The sequence below is a fragment of the Oncorhynchus gorbuscha genome, unplaced genomic scaffold (assembly GCF_021184085.1).
Source record: "Oncorhynchus gorbuscha isolate QuinsamMale2020 ecotype Even-year unplaced genomic scaffold, OgorEven_v1.0 Un_scaffold_3630, whole genome shotgun sequence".
Taxonomy (NCBI): Eukaryota; Metazoa; Chordata; class Actinopteri; order Salmoniformes; family Salmonidae; genus Oncorhynchus; species Oncorhynchus gorbuscha.
In genome coordinates, this window is record NW_025747827.1 from 20,419 (window position 1) to 45,562 (window position 25,144).

The window sequence follows — 25,144 nt, forward strand, 5'->3', positions numbered from 1 at the left end:
TTTCCACGACAGCTGGGAGCCGTGCGATACCTCCTCGCGTATTGCTTTCTTATAGAATACGTAGGGACTGTCCTTATTTCAACATCCGCAAACAAACTTTTGGCGGCATGGGAGACAAGAAGAGTCCAACCAGGTAATGTCTGACTCATTCATTGCGTTAATGACATTGATGCTTGGAAGTGGACACCATGACACATAATTGAAACAATCCTCTGTGTGTGTGTGTGTGTGTCTCTCTCTCTCTCTCTCTCTCTCTCTGTGTGTGTGTGTGTGTGTGTGTGTGTGTGTGTGTGTGTGTGTGTGTATGTGTGTGTGTGTGTGTGTGGGTGGTAGCCGCGGTGTAGCAACCATGGCGGACTGTCTGTTTTATTGCAGTGTCAAATCATAGCGCGAGCTCGTAAAACAGAACAATTTCGGAACACTGAATGGATCATCTTCCCAGATGTTTGACAACGCGAGCATATAGCCTACACATGATGCACACGCAGCACCCTGAACTGGGGATGTGAAACTGATGTGCTTTATGTCCTTTTTGTTTTGTTCGAAGGCCGAAGCGTCAACCAAAGCCTTCGGCGGAAGAGGGAAATTGGGACTGTAGCGTTTGCACATACAAGAACACCGCGGAGGCTTTCAAGTGCATGATGTGCGATGTAAGGAAAGGGACGTCAACACGGTACGTGGATACGATTCATTTTGCTCGATGATAAATGCTATTATGTTCGTGCAAATGGATAGTCTACACGCGTATTTGTAAGTATTGTTGTATCAGGTTGTGTCCATTAATTTTAGTTTATGAAATGATGCATGTAAACATGAGAAATCTGGATGTATTTTATGCTGCACAGTGTGTGCAGTGTGCGATTGTCTAGTAACCTCATTTGTATTGTGTTCCATGGAACAGCATGGATGCTGATTATGAAATGGAGTGCATCTAAGAACACGGGAGTATCCTTAAAAACATGGTAATCACTATAATCTATTGTAGTTAGAAAAACAACCTCTATTTGTACGCATGGTCAAGCACAATGCAAAAACATGTTTTAAATTAATTTGGCCTAGTTGATACTAACTCTATGTAGGCCAATTCCGAGGACAATCAGCAATAATAAGTGTACGTCTTTATCTACAATAGAGAGGTGAAGTGACATGAGCAGCTATTATGCAATCATTATAGAGTAGTTACCAGGTCTCTCCTGAAAGAGATGCTATCTCAATGAGACTACCTGAATAAATAAAGATGAAATAAATACAGATCATGTCACAGTAGGTCCCCTGAAACTAGGCTACCCTTGCCTTGAAACTAATCATGAGAAATGCTCTGTAATCACGTGTCATCGTTGTTTGAAGAAGGATGTGCAGCCAGGTCCGATGTGTTAATTGAAAAAAGGTTACAGGTAGTTCTAGTTTCACTCTGATTCATAGATTCCTTTGAAAACTTGAACTGCAACTTTCCTTCCAGACTAGAAAGGCATAGCATGGTGGTGTCCCAAATGGCACCCTATTCCCTATGTAGTGCACTACTTTATCTCACTTATCTCCTTCACTAGCTTTAAGCACCAGCTGTCAGAGCAGCTCACAGATCACTGCACCTGTACATAGCCCATCTATAAATAGCCCAAACAACTACCTCTTCCCCTACTGTATTTATTTATTTTTCTCTTTTGCACCCCAGTATTTCTACTTTGCACACTCATCTACTGTCAAATCAACCATTCCGGTGTTTTACTTGCTATATTGTATTTACTTCGCCACCATGGCCTTTTTTTGCCTTTACCTCCCTTATCTCAACTCATTTGCTCACATTGTATATAGACTTATTTTTCTACTGTTTTATTGACTGTATGTTTGTTTTACTCCATGTGTAACTCTGTGTTGTTGTTTGTGTCGAACTGCTTTGCTTTATCTTGACCAGGTCGCAGTTGTAAATGAGAACTTGTTCTCAACTTGCCTACCTGGTTAAATAAAGGTGAAATAAAAAATGTTAAAAAGTATGCTCACAGCCATGGGGATTGGAATAACAAGGATGGAACATCTCAGGTTTTGTGTCTGTCATGTTATAATGATGAAACCCATGAGAGTGTAATGTGTGGGTGTCCCAAATGGCACCCTATTCCATGTTGTGCACTACATTTTCAGAGATTTTTGTAGTTCGTTCCAGTCATTGGCAGCAGAGAACTGGAAGGAGAGGCGGCCAAACGAGGAATTGGCTTTGGGGGTGACAAGTGAGATATACCTGCTGGTGTAACGTATGTTAAACGGCTAGCTTAGTTAGCGGTGCGCGCTAAATAGCGTTTCAATCGGTGACGTCACCTGCTCTGAGACCTTGAAGTAGTGGTTCTCCTTGCTCTGCAAGGGCCGCGGCTTTTGTGGAGCGATGGGTAACGATGCTTCGAGGGTGACTGTTGTTGATGTGTGCAGAGGGTCCCTGGTTCGCGCCCGGGTATGTGCGAGGGGACATTTTAAAGTTATACTGTTACACTGGAACGTGTGCTACGGGTGGGTGCAGCTATGGTGACCAGCAAGCAGAGATAAGGCAGGACTTTACCTAGCAGAGAGTTGTAGATGACCTGGAGCCAGTGGGTTTAGCAACGAGTATGAAGCGAGGGCCAGCCAACGAGAGCATATAGGTCGCAGTGGTGGGTAATATATGGGGCTTTGGTGACATAACGGATGGCACTGTGATAGACTGCATCCAATTTGTTGAGTAGGGTGTTGGAGGCTATTTTGTAAATGACATTGCCAAAGTCTTAGATAAGAGACGTAGATGGTCATGAACAGAAGCTAGTTGATATGCTTACATGCTTACATCCTGTCTGGGGTTAAAATGACCTTAACACCTCATCTGAGTGGAGGGAGAGAGAGAACATTAGTCTTCTAGAGCAGCACACACACACACTGCACACACACACACTGCAGACACACACAAACTGCAGACAACACACACACACACACACACACACACACACACACACACACACACACACACACACACACACACACACACACACACACACACACACACACACACACACACACACACACACACACACACACACACACACACACACACACACACACACACACACACACACACACACTGCAGACACTCACACACTGGGGTGGCAGGTAGCTTAGTGGTTAGAGTGTTGGACAAGTAACCGAAAGATTGCAAGATCGAATCCCGAGCTGACATGGTAAAAGTCTGTTCTTCTGCCCCTGAACATGCAGTTAACCCACTGTTCCTAGGCTGTCATTGAATATGAGAATGTATTCTTAACTGACTAGCATTGTTAAATAAAGGTAAAAAAAGAAAAAGACACGCTTTGATAAGGCTGGTGGTGTTGATGAACTCAGGGGAAAAGGGAAGGGGGAATGGAGGGCAGGAGGCAGGTTGGTATTTAATCATCACGGCTCTTGTCATCCATCTTATGTCATGGTGGGTAAGGATCTTCAGGTCCAGGGGACATCATCCATCTTATGTCATGGTGGTAGAGGATCTAGTGGTCCAGGGGACATCATCCATCTTATGTCATGGTGGTAGAGGATCTAGTGGTCCAGGGGACATCATCCATCTTATGTCATGGTGGTAGAGGATCTAGTGGTCCAGGGGACATCATCCATCTTATGTCATGGTGGTAGAGGATCTAGTCCAGGGGACATCATCCATCTTATGTCATGGTGGTAGAGGATCTAGTCCAGGGGACATCATCCATCTTATGTCATGGTGGTAGAGGATCTAGTCCAGGGGACATCAGCCATCTTATGTCATGGTGGTAGAGGATCTAGTCCAGGGGACATCATCCATCTTATGTCATGGTGGTAGAGGATCTAGTCCAGGGGACATCATCCATCTTATGTCATGGTGGTAGAGGATCTATCAGGGACATCATCTTATGTCATGGTGGTAGAGGATCTAGTCCAGGGGACATCATCCATCTTATGTCATGGTGGTAGAGGATCTAGTGGTCAGGGGACATCATCCATCTTATGTCATGGTGGTAGAGGATCTAGTGGTCCAGGGGACATCATCCATCTTATGTCATGGTGGTAGAGGATCTAGTCCAGGGGACATCATCCATCTTATGTCATGGTGGTAGAGGATCTAGTGGTCCAGGGGACATCATCCATCTTATGTCATGGTGGTAGAGGATCTAGTGGTCCAGGGGACATCATCCATCTTATGTCATGGTGGTAGAGGATCTAGTGGTCCAGGGGACATCATCCATCTTATGTCATGGTGGTAGAGGATCTAGTCCAGGGGACATCATCCATCTTATGTCATGGTGGTAGAGGATCTAGTGGTCCAGGGGACATCATCCATCTTATGTCATGGTGGTAGAGGATCTAGTGGTCCAGGGGACATCATCCATCTTATGTCATGGTGGTAGAGGATCTAGTGGTCCAGGGGACATCATCCATCTTATGTCATGGTGGTAGAGGATCTAGTGGTCCAGGGGACATCATCCATCTTATGTCATGGTGGTAGAGGATCTAGTGGTACAGGGACATCATCCATCTTATGTCATGGTGGTAGAGGATCTAGTGGTACAGATCATCCATCTTATATCCAGGGACATCATCCATCTTATGTCATGGTGGTAGAGGATCTAGTGGTACAGGGGACATCATCCATCTTATGTCATGGTGGTAGAGGATCTAGTCCAGGGGACATCATCCATCTTATGTCATGGTGGTAGAGGATCTAGTGGTCCAGGGGACATCATCCATCTTATGTCATGGTGGTAGAGGATCTAGTGGTCCAGGGGACATCATCCATCTTATGTCATGGTGGTAGAGGATCTAGTGGTCCAGGGGACATCATCCATCTTATGTCATGGTGGTAGAGGATCTAGTCCAGGGGACATCATCCATCTTATGTCATGGTGGTAGAGGATCTAGTGGTCCAGGGGACATCATCCATCTTATGTCATGGTGGTAGAGGATCTAGTCCAGGGGACATCATCCATCTTATGTCATGGTGGTAGAGGATCTAGTGGTACAGGGGACATCATCCATCTTATGTCATGGTGGTAGAGGATCTAGTCCAGGGGACATCATCCATCTTATGTCATGGTGGTAGAGGATCTAGTGGTACAGGGGACATCATCCATCTTATGTCATGGTGGTAGAGGATCTAGTCCAGGGGACATCATCCATCTTATGTCATGGTGGTAGAGGATCTAGTGGTCCAGGGGACATCATCCATCTTATGTCATGGTGGTAGAGGATCTAGTGGTCCAGGGGACATCATCCATCTTATGTCATGGTGGTAGAGGATCTAGTGGTCCAGGGGACATCATCCATCTTATGTCATGGTGGTAGAGGATCTAGTCCAGGGGACATCATCCATCTTATGTCATGGTGGTAGAGGATCTAATCCAGGGGACATCATCCATCTTATGTCATGGTGGTAGAGGATCTAGTGGTACAGGGGACATCATCCATCTTATGTCATGGTGGTAGAGGATCTAGTCCAGGGGACATCATCCATCTTATGTCATGGTGGTAGAGGATCTAGTCCAGGGGACATCATCCATCTTATGTCATGGTGGTAGAGGATCTAGTGGTACAGGGGACATCATCCATCTTATGTCATGGTGGTAGAGGATCTAGTCCAGGGGACATCATCCATCTTATGTCATGGTGGTAGAGGATCTAGTGGTACAGGGGACATCATCCATCTTATGTCATGGTGGTAGAGGATCTAGTCCAGGGGACATCATCCATCTTATGTCATGGTGGTAGAGGATCTAGTGGTCCAGGGGACATCATCCATCTTATGTCATGGTGGTAGAGGATCTAGTGGTCCAGGGGACATCATCCATCTTGTGTAGGGATGTACGGATATTACATGTTAGGCCGATACCAATATCCAATATTTTCCTTGCCCCCCAAAATGATACTGATAACCAATATTGAAAATGAATGCAGATTTAAGCATTTTTAAGCATTCTAGTACAGTTAAATAGTTAACACACACACACATGGACACAGTGGTCTAAGGCACTGCATCTCAGTGCAAGAGGTGTCACTACAATCCCTGGTTCGAATCCAGGCAGTATCACATCCGGCCGTGATTGGGAGTCCCATAGGACCCAGCGTCGTCCGGGTTTGGCCATCATTATAAATAAAAACATTCTTAACTGACTTGCCTAGTTAAATAAAGGTCACACACACACTGACCAAAAAGTTATTTTTTTGGCATTTATGTATGTCCCCATTACTAGTAAAACATAATCAAACCTATTTCTTTCACTTACTTGCTGTGCTGTTTTGTTGTTCATTGGTTCAGTCTCAACCAGGATTTCATCATACATGTCAAGGTTCAGTGAAGCGCACTGTCACTGTGTCTGTCTGTCCGTGACCTCTCTTCCTCGGTGCGCACTGTCACTGTGTCTGTCTGTCCGTGACCTCTCTTCCTCGGTGCGCACTGTCACTGTGTCCGTTTCCATCTTGTCCAGCTGTGTCTAACATTTTCCGTAAACCCTGTTTTTCTGTTCTGCATCAAAGTAGCGGTCCTTGTACCTAGCATCAGCATGGTGGCGACACAGGGAAGAGGCTCAGAGAGAATGCCACAGAATCGCTTGTTCACAGCTTTGAGTACTTTTGTAAGTTTAACCCCCCGGTCTGTGTCTGCAGTTTTGTTGAGCAGGCGTTTCAATGCCATGACAGAGGGTTTCACGTCTGCTGCAGACGCAGTTGATGAGCTTATTTCTCCAGTCAGTTGTTCGAATGGAGCTGTGTTCATGTTTCAAACATCTTCTCAAATGCCATTGAAATGGCAGCAGCGGTATGAAAACCAGCACATTCTTGAGCAATACGCCTTTGCCCAGTACGAAATCCTCGTCGATCCACTGTGCTGTCACAGTCAGCATGCTCATGGGGCTGACATCGCTGGTGCAAATGTCAGTCGTGAAGCTAATAGCAGTGAAGCCCATAACAAGTATCTCATAGATGTGCATTTCAACCACACTGTGTAACTCCGGTAGGGCAACATCTGAAAAATAGCGCCTACTGATAGTGTGTACCAGGGCTCAAGCTGCTGGACCAGTTGGCGAAAGCCAACATCATCCACGACAGAGAACAGTTGATTATCAAGGACAATGACTTCCATTATCTTGACATTCATGGATTTCACCTTTGAGTTGTCTCTCTGAATTCTTTTTTTCACTCTTTCAAATGACTGCTGGACTTGAACTTGTTTAGTTGTTGGAAGTGTGGACTTAGTATTGTTCTGCGTTTGTTCTGTGTAGCTCTGTATTTATCGTGCCGTCATTAAGCAATCTCCCTACGTTATATAGGTATGCACGTCATCTACCTACGTTATATAGGTATGCACGTCATCTACCTACGTTATATAGGTATGCACGTCATCTACCTACGTTATATAGGTATGCACGTCATCTACCTACGTTATATAGGTATGCACGTCATCTACCTACGTTATATAGGTATGCACGTCATCTACCTACGTTATATAGGTATGCACGTCATCTACCTACGCACGTCATCTCCCTACGTTATATAGGTATGCACGTTCTACCTATAGGTATGCACGTCATCTACCTACGTTATATAGGTATGCACGTCATCTACCTACGTTATATAGGTATATTATATAGGTATGCACGTCATCTACCTACGTTATATAGGTATGCACGTCATCTACCTACGTTATATAGGTATGCACATCATCTACCTCTTACCTCATCTCCTTTATATAGGTATGCACGTCATCTACCTACGTTATATAGGTATGCACGTCATCTACCTACGTTATATAGGTATGCACGTCATCTACCTACGTTATATAGGTATGCACGTCATCTACCTCATCTCATCTCTACGTTATATAGGTATGCACGTCATCTACCTACGTTATATAGGTATGCACGTCATCTACCTACGTTATATAGGTATGCACGTATATCTACCTACGTTATATAGGTATGCACGTCATCTACCTACGTTATATAGGTATGCACGTCATCTACCTACGTTATATAGGTATGCACGTCATCTACCTACGTTATATAGGTATGCACGTCATCTACCTACGTTATATAGGTATGCACGTCATCTACATCTACCTACGTTATATAGGTATGCACGTCATCTACCTACGTTATATAGGTATGCACGTCATCTACCTACGTTATATAGGTATGCACGTCATCTACCTACGTTATATAGGTATGCACGTCATCTACCTACGTTATATAGGTATGCACGTCATCTACCTACGTTATATACGTCATCTACCTACGTTATGGTATGCATCTACCTACGTTATATAGGTATGCACGTCATCTACCTACGTTATATAGGTATGCACGTCATCTACCTACGTTATATAGGTATGCACGTCAGCTTTAACATCAATTTTGCACATCAGCGTTAAACTAGACATCAGGGCCGATGTTGGCATTTTTAGCTAATATCGTCTGATTCCGATATGCTCACCGATATATTGTGCATCCCTAATCTTATGTCATGGTGGGTAAGGTTGTCCAGGGGACATCTGCCAAAGCCTAGCTGACTGTGAATGTACAGTACCAGTCAAATGTTTGGATACACTTAAATATTGAAGGGTTTTTCTTTATTTTTACTATTTTCTATATTGTAGAATAATAGTGAAGACATCAAATCTATGAAATAACACATATGGAATCATGTAGTAACCAAACAAGTGTTAAACAATCAACATATATTTTAGATTCTTCAAAGTACCTTTTGTCTTGATGACCGCTCTGCACACTATTGGCATTCTATAAACCAGCTTCATGAGGTAGTCACCCTTTGTCTTGATGACCACTCTGCACACTATTGGCATTCTATAAACCAGCTTCATGAGGTAGTCACCCTTTGTCTTGATGACCGCTCTGCACACTATTGGCATTCTATAAACCAGCTTCATGAGGTAGTCACCCTTTGTCTTGATGACCGCTCTGCACACTATTGGCATTCTATAAACCAGCTTCATGAGGTAGTCACCCTTTGTCTTGATGACCGCTCTGCACACTATTGGCATTCTATAAACCAGCTTCATGAGGTAGTCACCCTTTGTCTTGATGACCGCTCTGCACACTATTGGCATTCTATAAACCAGCTTCATGAGGTAGTCACCCTTTGTCTTGATGACCGCTCTGCACACTATTGGCATTCTATAAACCAGCTTCATGAGGTAGTCACCCTTTGTCTTGATGACCGCTCTGCACACTATTGGCATTCTATAAACCAGCTTCATGAGGTAGTCACCCTTTGTCTTGATGACCGCTCTGCACACTATTGGCATTCTATAAACCAGCTTCATGAGGTAGTCACCCTTTGTCTTGATGACCGCTCTGCACACTATTGGCATTCTATAAACCAGCTTCATGAGGTAGTCACCCTTTGTCTTGATGACCGCTCTGCACACTATTGGCATTCTATAAACCAGCTTCATGAGGTAGTCACCCTTTGTCTTGATGACCGCTCTGCACACTATTGGCATTCTATAAACCAGCTTCATGAGGTAGTCACCCTTTGTCTTGATGACCGCTCTGCACACTATTGGCATTCTATAAACCAGCTTCATGAGGTAGTCACCCTTTGCCTTGATGACCGCTCTGCACACTATTGGCATTCTCTCAACCAGCTTCATGAGGTAGTCACCTGGAATGCATTTCAATTAACAGGTGTGCCTTTGTTAAAATTACATTTGTTGTCATTTTTTCCTTCTTAATGTGTTTGAGACAATTAGTTGTGTTATGACACGGTAGGGGTGGTATACAGAAGACAGCCCTATTTGGTAAAATGGCAAGAACAGCTCAAATAAGCAAAGAGAAACGAGAGTCCATCGTTATTTTAAGACATGAAGGTCAGTCAATCCGGAACAGTTCAAGGACTTTCAAAGTTTCTTCAAGTGCAGTCGCAAAAACGATCAAGCGCTATGATGAAACTGGCTCTCATGAGGACCACCACAGGAAAGGAAGACCCAGAGGTACCTCTGCTGCAGAGGATAAGTTCATTAGAGTGACCAGCCTCAGATATTGCAGCCCAAATAAATGCTTCACAGTTTTCAAGTAACAGACACATCTCAACATCAACTGTTCAGAGGAGACTGCATGAATCAGTCCTTCATGGTCAAATTGCTGCAAAGAAACCACCACTAAAAGACACCAATAAGAAGAAGAAACTGGCTTGGGCCAAGAAACACGACCGAAGGACATTATACTGGTGGAAATCTGTCATTTTGGTCTGATGAGTCCAAATTTTAAGATTTTTGGTTCCAACCACTGTGTCTCAATGAGACGCAGAATAGGTGAATGGATGATCTCCACATGTGTGGTTCCCACCGTGAAGCATGGAGGAGGAGGTGTGATGGTGTGGGGGTTCTTTGCTGGTGACACTGTCTGATTTATTTAGAATTCAAGGCACACTAAACCAGCATGGCTACTACAGTATTCTGCAGCAATATGCCATCCCATCAGTGGGACTATCATTTGTTTTTCAACAGGACAATGACCCAACACACCTCCAGGCTGTGTAAGGGCTATTTGACCAAGGAGAGTGATGAAGTGCTGCATCAGATGACCTGGCTCTCCACAATCACCCAGCCTCTACCCAAATGAGATGGTTTGGGATGAGTACGACCGCAGAGTGAAGGAAAAGCAGCCAACAAGTGCTCGGTATATGTGGGAACTCCTTCAAGACTGTTGGAAAATCATTCCTCATGAAGCTGGTTGAGAGAATGCCAAGAGTGTGCAAAGCTGTTATCAAGGCAAAGGGTGGCTATTTGAAGAATCTCAAATATAAAATATATTTTGATTCGTTTAACAGTTTTTGGGTTGCTACATGATTCCATATGTGTTATTTCATAGTTTCGATGTCTTCACTATTGTTCTACAATATAGAAAATAGTAAAAATAAAGAAAAACACTTCAATGAGTAAGTGTGTCCACATCCCAAATGGTACCCTATTCCCTATATAGTGCACTGCTTTTGACCAGAGCCTGGCACCATGATGTCAGTGTTATTGATTCACAGTCAGGAAATGGCTGCCACCCTGGTGTTGTCCCTGAGTGACATCTTGGTTTCATGGACAACAAGAGAAACAAAGCCATGCAAGAATAGCTAGCTCTCTCTCTCTCTCTCTCTCTGTCGCTCTGTCTTTCTATGTCTGTGTGTGTGTGTGTGTGTGTGTGTGGTTTTATTACCAAAGGTTGAACATTATCCTTCCCTTTCATGCAAAACCAATTATCCTGGTTTAAAGAGCAGTTTTCAAATGAGCCAGCTAACAGTGTGGAGGCAGACCCAATTGTCTCCATTACCTCTGTGACTGGAATGTTGTGTGTACACGGGTCTGTGCACGTGTGTCTGTGTGTATGTCATTTGTGTGTGTGTGTTTGCGTGCCTAAGTGTGCGCCTGTGTGTGTGTGCGCCCCTGTGTGTCTAGTCTCTGAATTGAGGCTGCTACAGCAGCTGCCAGACACCCAGAGCGAGGCTCATTAGTATGCTAGGGCTTAATCAGTGTGATGTCATCAGTGGAACAGAGATTTTCATCAGGACAACAGTCTTAAAGCAGCCAGGGGGTCACCACCATTACAAACAACTCAACCACCGCTGCACACACACAGGAAGATAACAGAGGGAGAGGAGAGAGAGACATCAAATTCCCTCCACACACAGAAGACAAGGGGCTGAGAGAGAGAGAGTCTGAGACCTCTGCTCCAGCAGGGCCAAGCACTTGCCATCTGCCCAGAACAGCAACACAGTTCACGTTTGCCAGCTGATGGTACTTAGCGTCTCTGAACAAAGTGCCGACCGTAATTTGCCAACCGAGTGCGAACCGATTTTACGTGTAGAAACGGACGAAAATGCCGGTACTCAGACACCTTCAAAAAACACTGTGCTGTCAGTGAATGAACGGCAGACAGACGGTAGACCGTCATTCAGTGAGATGTATTCTCAAGAGAGACAGGAAGAGATCTCAGTGCTGTCCTCCCTTCCTCTTCCTTTCCTCTCATCTCTTTCCTCTCTTCCTCTCCTCTCAGAGAGACAGGAAGAGATCTCAGTGGTCCTCCCTTCCTCTTCCTTTCCTCTCATCTCTTTCCTCTCTTCCTCTCCTCTCAGAGAGACAGGAAGAGATCTCAGTGCTGTCCTCCCTTCCTCTTCCTCTTCCTTTCCCCTCATCTCTTTCCTCTCTTCCTCTCCTCTCATCTCTTTCCTCTCTTCCTCTCCTCTCAGAGAGACAGTCTACTTCAGCAAGGCCAAGCGCTAACCCTCTGCCCTTTACAGCAACAACAACACAGCTCCTACCAGAGGTGATGCTAGCAAGATGGCCAACAAAGGAGGTTGCGGTAGTTAATGAAGGGCCAATAGCAACATGACTCGACCTGCGTCTCCCGCCTGTCCGCACACAGCACACTCCAGGGGGTTGGCTGGCTCTTCCAGGGAGGGAGGAGGGCTCTTCCTGGGAGGGAGGGGGGCTCTTCAAGGGGGGAAAGAGCCAGACAGCTGGTGTACTAAGTCTAATGTAGGACACGGATTATGGAGGATATTAATATGACCTTTCTGTTTCCCTCTGGCTTCATTTAGCTTGAGATATTATATATATATATATATATATCTCAAAGATTATTTTAGCTTGAACAATAATGTAGACCTATGTAAGATCATTGCATGGTCACTATCATTTGTAATCCGGTTTTAATATGGAATTAGTTACATAGGTCTAAAGTTACCTGTATCTGTGTCAGGCCTAACTTTACTCCCAGATGAATGAGTTGGTACTGAGCTCATTTGGGATAGAAGAGGGGAGGAGAGAGATGGAGGTAGAAAGAGAGCTGGAGGTAGAAAGAGAGCTGGAGAGAGAGATACGAGGGAGAGAGAGAGACACGAGGGAGAGAGAGAGACACGAGGGAGAGAGAAAGAGACACGAGGGAGAGAGAAAGAGACACGAGGGAGAGAGAAAGAGACACGAGGGAGAGAGAGCGAGACACGAGGGAGAGAGAGCGAGACACGAGGGAGAGAGAGCGAGACACGAGGGAGAGAGAGCGAGACACGAGGGAGAGGGAGAGGGAGAGACACGAGGGAGAGAGAGAGACACGAGGGAGAGAGAGACAGGGGAGAGGGGGACGGGGAGAGAGAGACAGGGAGAGACGGACAGGGAGAGAGAGAGAGACAGAGAGGGGACAGGGAGAGAGAGACAGGGGAGAGGGGGACAGGGGAGAGAGAGACACTGGGAGAGGGGGACAGGGGGAGAGAGAGAGAGACAGGGGGAGAGGGGGACAGGGAGAGAGAGAGACAGGGGAGACAGGGGGGAGAGAGAGAGAGACAGGGGGAGAGAGAGAGAGAGACACTGGGAGAGGGGGACAGGGAAGAGAGAGAGAGAGAGGCTGTACACGGAGGGAGGATGGAGAGAGAGAGAGAGAGAGAGAGAGAGAGAGAGAGAGAGAGAGAGAGAGAGAGAGAGAGAGAGAGAGAGAGAGAGAGAGGGGGACAGGGGAGAGGGGGACAGGGGAGAGAGAGAGACGGTTGGGTTGCGTGCAGCCAACAGTTAGATTAAGATGAATGTTTTACAAAACTGAGGTTTAGCAGAGCTGCTCTCTCTGATGCTGCTTGAGAAGATAGAACCAGCATTGAAAGCACGTTGTCAACGAGGCTGTACTGTCTCCAGGATGGGAGGATGGCAACAGACGCCAGGGAGGAAGAAAGGAGTGTAGAGGGAGATGAGAGGGAGGAAGGACAGAGGGAAGAGAGAAGAAGCGAGGGAGGGAGGAGGGGTAACCAAAACTAACATGACAAAAGAGCTTGTGACGTGCAGTTGAATTGGCCCGGCAGTAAACACTCCGCCACGCGTTACTGCCGGGCCATTAAAAGAGCTTGTGACGTGCAGTTGAATTGGCCCGGCAGTAAACACTCCGCCACGCGTTACTGCCGGGCCATTAAAAGAGCTTGTGACGTGCAGTTGAATTGGCCCGGCAGTAAACACTCCGCCACGCGTTACTGCCGGGCCATTAAAAGAGCTTGTGACGTGCAGTTGAATTGGCCCGGCAGTAAACACTCCGCCACGTGTTACTGCCGGGCCATTAAAAGAGCTTGTGACGTGCAGTTGAATTGGCACGGCAGTAAACACTCCGCCACGCGTTACTGCCGGGCCATTAAAAGAGCTTGTGACGTGCAGTTGAATTGGCCCGGCAGTAAACACTCCGCCAGCGTTACTGCCGGGCCATTAAAAGAGCTTGTGAGCGTGCAGTTGAATTGGCCCGGCAGTAAACACTCCGCCACGCGTTACTGCCGGGCCATTAAAAGAGCTTGACGTGCAGTTGAATTGTACGTGCAGTTGAATTGGCACGGCAGTAAACACTCCGCCACGCGTTACTGCCGGGCCATTAAAAGAGCTTGTGACGTGCAGTTGAATTGGCACGGCAGTAAACACTCCGCCACGCGTTACTGCCGGGCCATTAAAAGAGCTTGTGACGTGCAGTTGAATTGGCACGGCAGTAAACACTCCGCCACGCGTTACTGCCGGGCCATTAAAAGAGCTTGTGACGTGCAGTTGAATTGGCACGGCAGTAAACACTCCGCCACGCGTTACTGCCGGGCCATTAAAAGAGCTTGTGACGTGCAGTTGAATTGGCACGGCAGTAAACACTCCGCCACGCGTTACTGCCGGGCCATTAAAGACACGCCATTAGCCACATTATGAGATGAATACAGGAACGCAAATTACACACCATTCTTTTAATGATTATCCCACTCTGCGTTCAGGTATTTTACAGCCATTGGAGAGGAGACACCAATTTATTCCACTGCTTTCACTGCTCTGGCTTCTAGTCATTAGAAAACAATAAAACACTCTTCATGAAGGGTGATTTAACTGCTGCTAGACAACTGTTAGAAACAGCGCGTTCCAAACATTAGCCGTCCGGCTAGCAGTCTAATAACTGGGTGTGTGAAGACCAAGTTGTATTTGACCTTCCAACCCACCAGCTGTCCACTAATGAGTTCTCTGCCACTTTCAGCCCAAGGGGAAGGAACACTCATCATTCTACTGGAGACAGTATTGTGCCAGAATATTTCCACAAGTTCAGACGCATATTTACTGAACTTCACCTGAGGCCTCGTATGACAGCTTGAATGATGGGGGAACTGCTCAAGTGTGTGAGCAGTGAACACACACACACACACACACACACACACACACACACACACACACACACACACACACACACACACACACACACACACACACACACACACACACACACACACACACACACACACACACACACACACACTCCATGTAGGCTTTTGCAGGACCTCTCTGGAGAAAAGGTCTGTTGTACTGAAAATACAGTTGTCATGTGGATACTGTTTACCCATGCCTATTTCAGACTTTCAGCAGTGAATGTTATATTATGTAAATTGTACAGTACACTGCGTGGGCATCTGCCTCCACCAATCATGGGGCATACTTACAAATATTCTTCACACAGTCATGTAAGCCATCTTTTTATCCCTACACCTACACCATACTAAACTGTACAGTACGCTGTGATGCAACATGGAATAGAATGCAAATGTGCGTGTGTGTATATAACTGTATATAACTGTATATACTGTAACTATAAAGTGAGAAAATGACTCTATAGGACTCCCAGAGGAGGCGGGGTCTAGGGCGTAGTGGGCCAAATGCTGTGGAGGTGCCATAAACTATAGGAAGCAGAGAGCAATCTCTTACACACACACACACACACACACACACACACACACACACACACACACACACACACACACACACACACACACACACACACACACACACACACACACACACACACACACACACACACACACACACACACACACACACACACAGCTCCAATGGAGAGCAGCATAGCAGTAGCAAGTCCTGGCAGGAGAGACATTAATCATGTCACTGGATCCCAGGAGGAGGAGTCACACACACACACACACACACACACACACACACACACACACACACACACACACACACACACACACACACACACACACACACACACACACACACACACACACACACACACACACACACACACACACACACACACACACACACACACACACACACACACACGACCTGCTGAAAGGAGATGTGACAGAACACTGAGCTTGTAGGTTGACTGATCTGTGGGAGGACAGAGGACTCTGCTCTGATTAACACTGTATTATTCAGCTTACACTGGGCTGATCCCAGATCTGTATGTGCCAACTCCTCTCGCTGTCTATGGCATGACAATGATAGTCAGGTGGCCAAAGCTCCAACAGATCTGGGGCTAATCTTTCATTAGTCTTCAATTGAATGACTTGCACTATGTTGTCTAAGGGGAGCTGGTGTTTTTGTGTGGACTGTGTTAAAGAAAGAGCAAAAACAACATCAGATGATCTCAGGTTGACCCCATGAGACGTACTGCAGCAGGACAACACTTTGAGAGCTGACCGTTTCAGCCAGCTGTGGTCTAACAGCAGCCCTGAGACGTACTGCAGCAGGACAACACTTTGAGAGCTGACCGTTTCAGCCAGCTGTGGCCTAACAGCAGCCCTGAGACATACTGCAGCAGGACAACACTTTGAGAGCTGACCATTTCAGCCAGCTGTGGTCTAACAGCAGCCCTGAGACGTACTGCAGCAGGACAACACTTTGAGAGCTGACCGTTTCAGCCAGCTGTGGCCTAACAGCAGCCCTGAGACATACTGCAGCAGGACAACACTTTGAGAGCTGACCGTTTCAGCCAGCTGTGGTCTAACAGCAGCCCTGAGACGTACTGCAGCAGGACAACACTTTGAGAGCTGACCGTTTCAGCCAGCTGTGGCCTAACAGCAGCCCTGAGACATACTGCAGCAGGACAACACTTTGAGAGCTGACCGTTTCAGCCAGCTGTGGCCTAACAGCAGCCCTGAGACATACTGCAGCAGGACAACACTTTGAGAGCTGACCGTTTCAGCCAGCTGTGGTCTAACAGCAGCCCTTTGAGAGCTGGCCGTACTGCAGCAGGACAACACTTTGAGAGCTGACCGTTTCAGCCAGCTGTGGCCTAACAGCAGCCCTGAGACATACTGCAGCAGGACAACACTTTGAGAGCTGACCGTTTCAGCCAGCTGTGGTCTAACAGCAGCCCTGAGACATACTGCAGCAGGACAACACTTTGAGAGCTGACCGTTTCAGCCAGCTGTGGTCTAACAGCAGCCCTGAGACATACTGCAGCAGGACAACACTTTGAGAGCTGACCGTTTCAGCCAGCTGTGGCCTAACAGCAGCCCTGTGAGACACCAGTGTTATGCCTGGGTCAATGAGTCATCAGGACCCACGGTGTTGATGAAGGCAGGTCCTGGTGTCTCTCTGTTTTAACATGACTGTATAACACAACACCCTCATTAGAGGCTGACAGACAGGGGAGGGAAGAGTGGGAAGAACAGGATGTGCAGTCATCCAGAGAGAGAGAGCGAGAGCCTTGCTATTGAGAAAGACTGCCGTAGGCAGACCTGGCGCTCAAGAGAAGACAGGCTATGTGCTCACTGCCCACAAAAGTAGGTGGAAACTGAGATGCACTTCCTAACCTCCTGCCCAATGTATGACCATATCAGAGACACATATTTCCCTCAGATTACACAGATCCACAAAGAATTTTAAAATAGCTCACATATCTATTGGGTGAAATACCCTACCAGAGAGAGAGAGAGACTTAGGGTACTTCTGTTCATTAGTCATTTCAATGAAATACATACCAATTGATTGGTGAATAATGTAAAGTGTCAGGGCAGTGTAGAGACTAGAGACGGCGATGTAGGATCTAAAGGCACCTTGTCATTATTTATCTTTGCTGGCTGAAAGGAAATCCACTCTGTCTGGCTGCTGTTTGGTGCGTTTATTTAAACCCCTCCTTGATGTCCTAGTGTCATAATGGCAGACTCCATTAGCCATTCTAGAACAGATTCCAGGAGTGGGCTATTGATTGAAAATCACACTCCCACACAGTGGTTCCAACACACAGCATTTACTGTCAGAACATAGGCGAGCACGCCGAGCCAGACACTGAGGAAAATCATCCTATTGGAATCAATGCCTCAGTTACTGTCCCTGTCCCTGTCCCAGCCTGATGTGGCGTGTACATGCTAGGCCAATACGGGACAACACACACACACACACACAGGAGACCTATAGCACGTGCTTTCTTAATGACCTTTGGGTTAACTGCTGTGCTCTGTTAACCACTCCACCTCTGTACAACATGACAGCATCAGTCCTGTCAGCAGGCTCCTCTGTCACCTTGCAGCCGCTCCCGTCAACCATCCCAATGTGTTTGGGGAGTCGGGACGGAGATGATTTTCAACACACACAACAACATGAATTATGTTATTACTGAGAGACTGTTCTCCGGCTGATTAAAGTTGTCAGCATTGGTTAGTTCCGTGGTGGGCTGTGCTGTGACTCTCTCTCTTTCTCTCTCTCTCGCTCCCTCTCTCTCTGTGTCTCTGGCAGTATATAGGCCATGTGATACATGTCCATGTTGGCTGGCCTTGATGCAGTTACTGTAAGGGGATATACAGTCTCTGGCAGTATATAGGCCATGTGGACATGTCCATGCTGGCTGGCCTTGATGCAGTTACTGTAAGGGGATATACAGTCTCTGGCAGTATATAGGCCATGTGGACATGTCCATGCTGGCTGGCCTTGATGCAGTTACTGTAAGGGGATATACAGTCTCTGGCAGTATATAGGCCATGTGGACATGTCCATGCTGGCTGGCCTTGATGCAGTTACTGTAAGGGGATATACAGTCTCTGGCAGTATATAGGCCATGTGATACATGTCCATGCTGGCTGGCCTTGATGCAGTTACTGTAAGGGGATATACAGTCTCTGGCAGTATATAGGCCATGTGGACATGTCCATGCTGGCTGGCCTTGATGCAGTTACTGTAAGGGGATATACAGTCTCTGGCAGTATATAGGCCATGTGATACATGTCCATGCTGGCTGGCCTTGATGCAGTTACTGTAAGGGGATATACAGTCTCTGGCAGTATATAGGCCATGTGGACATGTCCATGCTGGCTGGCCTTGATGCAGTTACTGTAAGGGGATATTGTCATGTTTTGGCATTATTATCTTGTCTTGCCATGTGATACATGTCCATGCTGGCTGGCCTTGATGCTGTTACTTTCCCCTCTTTCTATACAGTCTCTGGCAGTATATAGGCCATGTGGACATGTCCATGCTGGCTGGCCTTGATGCAGTTACTGTAAGGGGATATACAGTCTCTGGCAGTATATAGGCCATGTGGTACATGTCCATGTTGGCTGGCCTTGATGCAGTTACTGTATCGTACAGTCTCTGGCAGTATATAGGCCATTTGATACATGTCCATGCTGGCTGGCCTTGATGCAGTTACTGTAAGGGGATATACCTCTGGCATATAGGCCATGTGGTACATGTCCATGCTGGCTGGCCTTGATGCAGTTACTTTATACAGTCTCTGGCAGTATATAGGCCATGTTACATGTCCATGCTGGCTGGCCTTGATGCAGTTACTGTAAGGGTTACTGTCTCTGGCAGTATATAGGCCATGTGGTACATGTCCATGCTGGCTGGCCTTGATGCAGTTACTGTGGGGATATACGTCTCTGGCAGTATATAGGCCATGTGATACATGTCCATGCTGGCTGGCCTTGATGCAGTTACTGTAGGGGATATACAGTCTCTGGCAGTATATAGGCCATGTGGACATGTCCATGCTGGCTGGCCTTGATGCAGTTACTGTGTATACAGTCTCTGGCAGTATAAGGCCATGTGGACATGTCCATGCTGGCTGGCCTTGATGCAGTTACTGTAAGGGGATATACAGTCTCTGGCAGTATATAGGCCATGTGATACATGTCCATGCTGGCTGGCCTTGATGCAGTTACTGTACTGGGATATACAGTCTCTGGCAGTATATAGGCCATGTGGACATGTCCATGCTGGCTGGCCTTGATGCAGTTACTGTACATATACAGTCTCTGGTAGTATATAGGCCATGTGGACATGTCCATGCTGGCTGGCCTTGATGCAGTTACTGTAAGGGGATATACAGTCTCTGGCAGTATATAGGCCATGTGGACATGTCCATGTTGGCTGGCCTTGATGCAGTTACTGTAAGGGGATATACAGTCTCTGGCAGTATATAGGCCATGTGGACATGTCCATGCTGGCTGGCCTTGATGCAGTTACTGTAAGGGGATATACAGTCTCTGGCAGTATATAGGCCATGTGGACATGTCCATGCTGGCTGGCCTTGATGCAGTTACTGTAAGGGGATATACAGTCTCTGGCAGTATATAGGCCATGTGGACATGTCCATGCTGGCTGGCCTTGATGCAGTTACTGTAAGGGGATATACAGTCTCTGGCAGTATATAGGCCATGTGGTACATGTCCATGCTGGCTGCCATGTGGACATGTCCATGCTGGCTGGCCTTGATGCAGTTACTGTAAGGGGATATACAGTCTCTGGCAGTATATAGGCCATGTGGACATGTCCATGCTGGCTGGCCTTGATGCAGTTACTGTAAGGGGATATACAGTCTCTGGCAGTATATAGGCCATGTGGACATGTCCATGCTGGCTGGCCTTGATGCAGTTACTGTAAGGGGATATACAGTCTCTGGCAGTATATAGGCCATGTGGACATGTCCATGCTGGCTGGCCTTGATGCAGTTACTGTAAGGGGATATACAGTCTCTGGCAGTATATAGGCCATGTGGACATGTCCATGCTGGCTGGCCTTGATGCAGTTACTGTAAGGGGATATACAGTCTCTGGCAGTATATAGGCCATGTGGACATGTCCATGCTGGCTGGCCTTGATGCAGTTACTGTAAGGGGATATACAGTCTCTGGCAGTATATAGGCCATGTGGACATGTCCATGCTGGCTGGCCTTGATGCAGTTACTGTAAGGGGATATACAGTCTCTGGCAGTATATAGGCCATGTGGACATGTCCATGCTGGCTGGCCTTGATGCAGTTACTGTAAGGGGATATACAGTCTCTGGCAGTATATAGGCCATGTGGACATGTCCATGCTGGCTGGCCTTGATGCAGTTACTGTAAGGGGATATACAGTCTCTGGCAGTATATAGGCCATTTGATACATGTCCATGCTGGCTGGCCTTGATGCAGTTACTGTAAGGGGATTTTCAGAACAACACTTGAATGTAGCTTTTTCAGGCTGTAGCGTAATTGAGGCCATTACGGTCATCTAAACCGTGAATGCATCAATTTGTAAGTCGCTCTGGATAAGAGCGTCTGCTAAATGACTTAAATGTTAAATGTAAACAATGCCTTCCTCTTCCCTTAGCGACTCGGTCCAGCTGTAGTTGTCATGGTTTCTGTGTGTCAGAAAGTCAAGTACTGTTCTGTTTGAGAGTATTCAGAAGTTAAACGGATCCATCACAGATAAGCACACTGATTATTAGCACTGCAGAAACAAGGAGTATTTTCTAGGCTAAACTGTTTCTCCATCTTACTACAGCGTGATTGGAATTGACTAGAGACAAGCTGATGACAATTACTCTCATGGTGGTGAATTTGGTACAAAATGTGCTGGTGGAGTTTCTGCATGCCTCAAGGGCTCATCTGTCAAATGTCAGCGTGTGAACCACTGAAAGGAAAGATCACTCTGCAGTCAGTACAGAGACTGTATGGTGTAGTAATCTCCCCATGGCAGAACACAACACAACACACACACACACAACACACACACTGACTGTATGGTGTAGTAATCTCCCCATGGCAGAACACAACACACACACACACACACACACACACACACACACACACACACACACACACACACACACACACACACACACACACACACACACACACACACACACACACACACACACACACACACACACACACACACACACACACACACACACACACACTCCCCATGGCAGTAACACCCACACAGAACACAACACACACACACACACACACACACACACACACACACACACACACACACACACACACACACACACACACACACACACACACACACTGACTGTTTTGGAATTGTTAGTTAGATTACTTGTTGGTTATCACTGCATTGTCGGAACTAGAAGCACAAGCATTTCGCTACACTCGCATTTAACATCTGCTAACCATGTGTATGTGACAAATAAAATTTGATTTGATTTGATTTGATATGGTGTAGTAATCTCCCCATGGCAGAACACAACACAACACACACACACACAACACACACACTGACTGTATGGTGTAGTAATCTCACCATGGCAGAACAACACACACACACACTGACTGTATGGTGTATGTAACACCACACACACACACACACACACACACACACACACACACACACACACACACACACACACACACACACACACACACACACACACACACACACACACACACACACACACACACACACACACACACACACACACACACACACACACACACACACACACACACACTGACTGTATGGTGTAGTAATCTCCCCATGGCAGAACACACCACACACTGACTGTTTGGTGTAGTAATCTCCCCATGGCAGAACACACCACACACTGACTGTATGGTGTAGTAATCTCCCATAGCAGAACACACCACACACTGACTGTATGGTGTAGTAATCTCCCCATGACAGAACACACCACACACTGACTGTATGGTGTAGTAATCTCCCCATGCAGAACAGCAGATGGGTCTGTCAGCACTGTGGGCTGGGCTGCATTCACACTAGTGATTTGTCCGTCCCTAAAGAAGCAGAGTACAGGACCTGACAGCTCATGTATACAGTGGAATAATTGCATAATGCATGTTTTTGTGAAGCATTTCGACAGAGGAGGAGGACATGGCGTAGCTGCTTCTTCAGGGAGTAGGTTTGACTACACCCACAGATTGCATCCAATGCTGTATGTTCTTTTAAGTATTAAGCTGGGTGGTTAGTGGTCACTGCTTCGGCCTTTTCACTTGTTATGTTGGCCGAGTTCTGTTGTTCCCATAAGTGACGTCATTGTTGATTGCTGTATCCAAGATTCCAGCTTTTTCAAACGTTTATTGTCGACCCTTTACATTAAGGTGTACTTTATAAATGGCTTAGAAACGGCTAATTACTAGATAGTTTGTAAATATAACACATTGGTTTTGCTCGCTAAACGCTTCCCTGTCTCACTAATGGTACGGTGTGCTCCTACAGGAAGCCTCGTCCTGTCTCCCAGCTGGTTGCTCAGCGGGTAGCGCCGCAGTTCGCCTCGCCCACGCTGCTGCCCAAGAAGGACAAGAAGGACAGAACGGACCAGGAGAAGAATGACAAAGAGCCCACAGTGAAGAAGAACAACCACAAGAAGATGAGGTAAACATTCACAGATAAACAACTGTTTATCATGAACCTGTTGCATTTAACCTGTAGTAGTAGTAGTATGGTGTGATTAGTAGTAGTATGGTGTGATTAGTAGTAGTAGTAGTATGGTGTGATTAGTAGTAGTAGTAGTATGGTGTGATTAGTAGTAGTAGTAGTATGGTGTGATTAGTAGTAGTATGGTGTGATTAGTAGGAGTATGGTGTGATTAGTAGGAGTAGTAGTATGGTGTGATTAGTAGTAGTATATGGTGTGATTAGTAGTAGTATGGTGTGATTAGTGATTAGTGTGTAGTAGTATAGTATGTTAGTAGTAGTGATTAGTAGTAGTAGTAGTATGGTGTGATTAGTAGGAGTAGTAGTATGGTGTGATTAGTAGGAGTAGTAGTATGGTGTGATTAGTAGTAGTATGGTGTGATTAGTAGTAGTATGATAGTGTGTAGTAGTAGTAGTATGGTGTGATTAGTAGTAGTAGTAGTATGGTGTGATTAGTAGTAGTAGTAGTATGGTGTGATTAGTAGGAGTATGATAGTGTAGTAGTAGTAGTATGGTGTGATTAGTAGTAGTAGTATGTGATTAGTGTGATTAGTAGTAGTATGGTGTGATTAGTAGTAGTATGGTGTGATAGTAGTAGTAGTATGGTGTGATTAGTAGTAGTATGATAGTGTGATTAGTAGTAGTATGGTGTGATTAGTAGTAGTATGGTGTGATTAGTAGTAGTAGTAGTATGGTGTGATTAGTAGTAGTATGATAGTGTGTAGTAGTAGTAGTAGTATGGTGTGATTAGTAGGTAGTATGATAGTGTGTAGTAGTAGTAGTATTAGTAGTAGTATGATAGTGTGTGATTAGTAGTGATTAGTATGATAGTAGTGTGTAGTAGTAGTAGTAGTATGGTGTGATTAGTAGTAGTATGATATGATAGTGTGTAGTAGTAGTAGTAGTATGGTGTGATTAGTAGGTATGGTGTGATTAGTAGGAGTATGATAGTGTGTAGTAGTAGTAGTATGTATGGTGTGATTAGTAGTAGTATGTAGTAGTAGTTAGTGTATGATGTAGTAGTAGTAGTATGGTGTGATTAGTAGGAGTATGATAGTGTGTAGTAGTAGTAGTAGTATGTAGTAGTATGGTGTGATTAGTAGTAGTATGATAGTGTAGTAGTAGTAGTAGTAGTATGGTGTGATTAGTAGGAGTATGATAGTAGTAGTAGTAGTAGTAGTAGTAGTAGTATGGTGTGATTAGTAGTAGTATGATAGTGTGTAGTAGTAGTAGTAGTATGATAGTGTGTAGTAGTAGTAGTAGTATATGATAGTGTGTAGTAGTAGTAGTAGTAGATAATGTGTAGTAGTAGTAGTATGATATGTGTAGTAGTAGTAGTAGTAGTATGATAGTGTGTAGTAGTAGTAGTAGTATGATAGTGTGTAGTAGTAGTAGTAGTATGATAATGTGTAGTAGTAGTAGTATGATTGTGATTAGTAGTAGTAGTAGTATGATAGTGTGTAGTAGTAGTAGTAGTAGTATGATAATGTGTAGTAGTAGTAGTATGATAGTGTGTAGTAGTAGTAGTAGTATGTAGTAGTAGTAGTAGTAGTAGTATGATAGTGTTTAGTAGTAGTAGTATGATAGTGTTTAGTAGTAGTATGATAGTATTTAGTAGTAGTAGTATGATAGTGTGTAGTAGTAGTGTGATTAGTAGTAGTAGTAGTATGATAGTGTGTAGTAGTAGTAGTAGTATGATAGTGTGTAGTA

General features: G+C 45.6%; 1 protein-coding gene across 1 annotated transcript; it reads left to right on the plus strand.

Annotated features, from left to right (window-relative positions):
* LOC124028018 (YY1-associated factor 2-like) lies at positions 1 to 23,397 on the plus strand. Its single transcript, XM_046340182.1, has 3 exons — positions 1 to 133; positions 548 to 673; positions 23,238 to 23,397. The coding sequence occupies exons 1-3, from the start codon at positions 108 to 110 to the stop codon at positions 23,395 to 23,397; spliced, it is 312 nt and encodes a 103-aa protein (XP_046196138.1). The 5' UTR covers positions 1 to 107.
* The last annotated feature ends 1,747 nt before the right edge of the window (positions 23,398 to 25,144 follow it).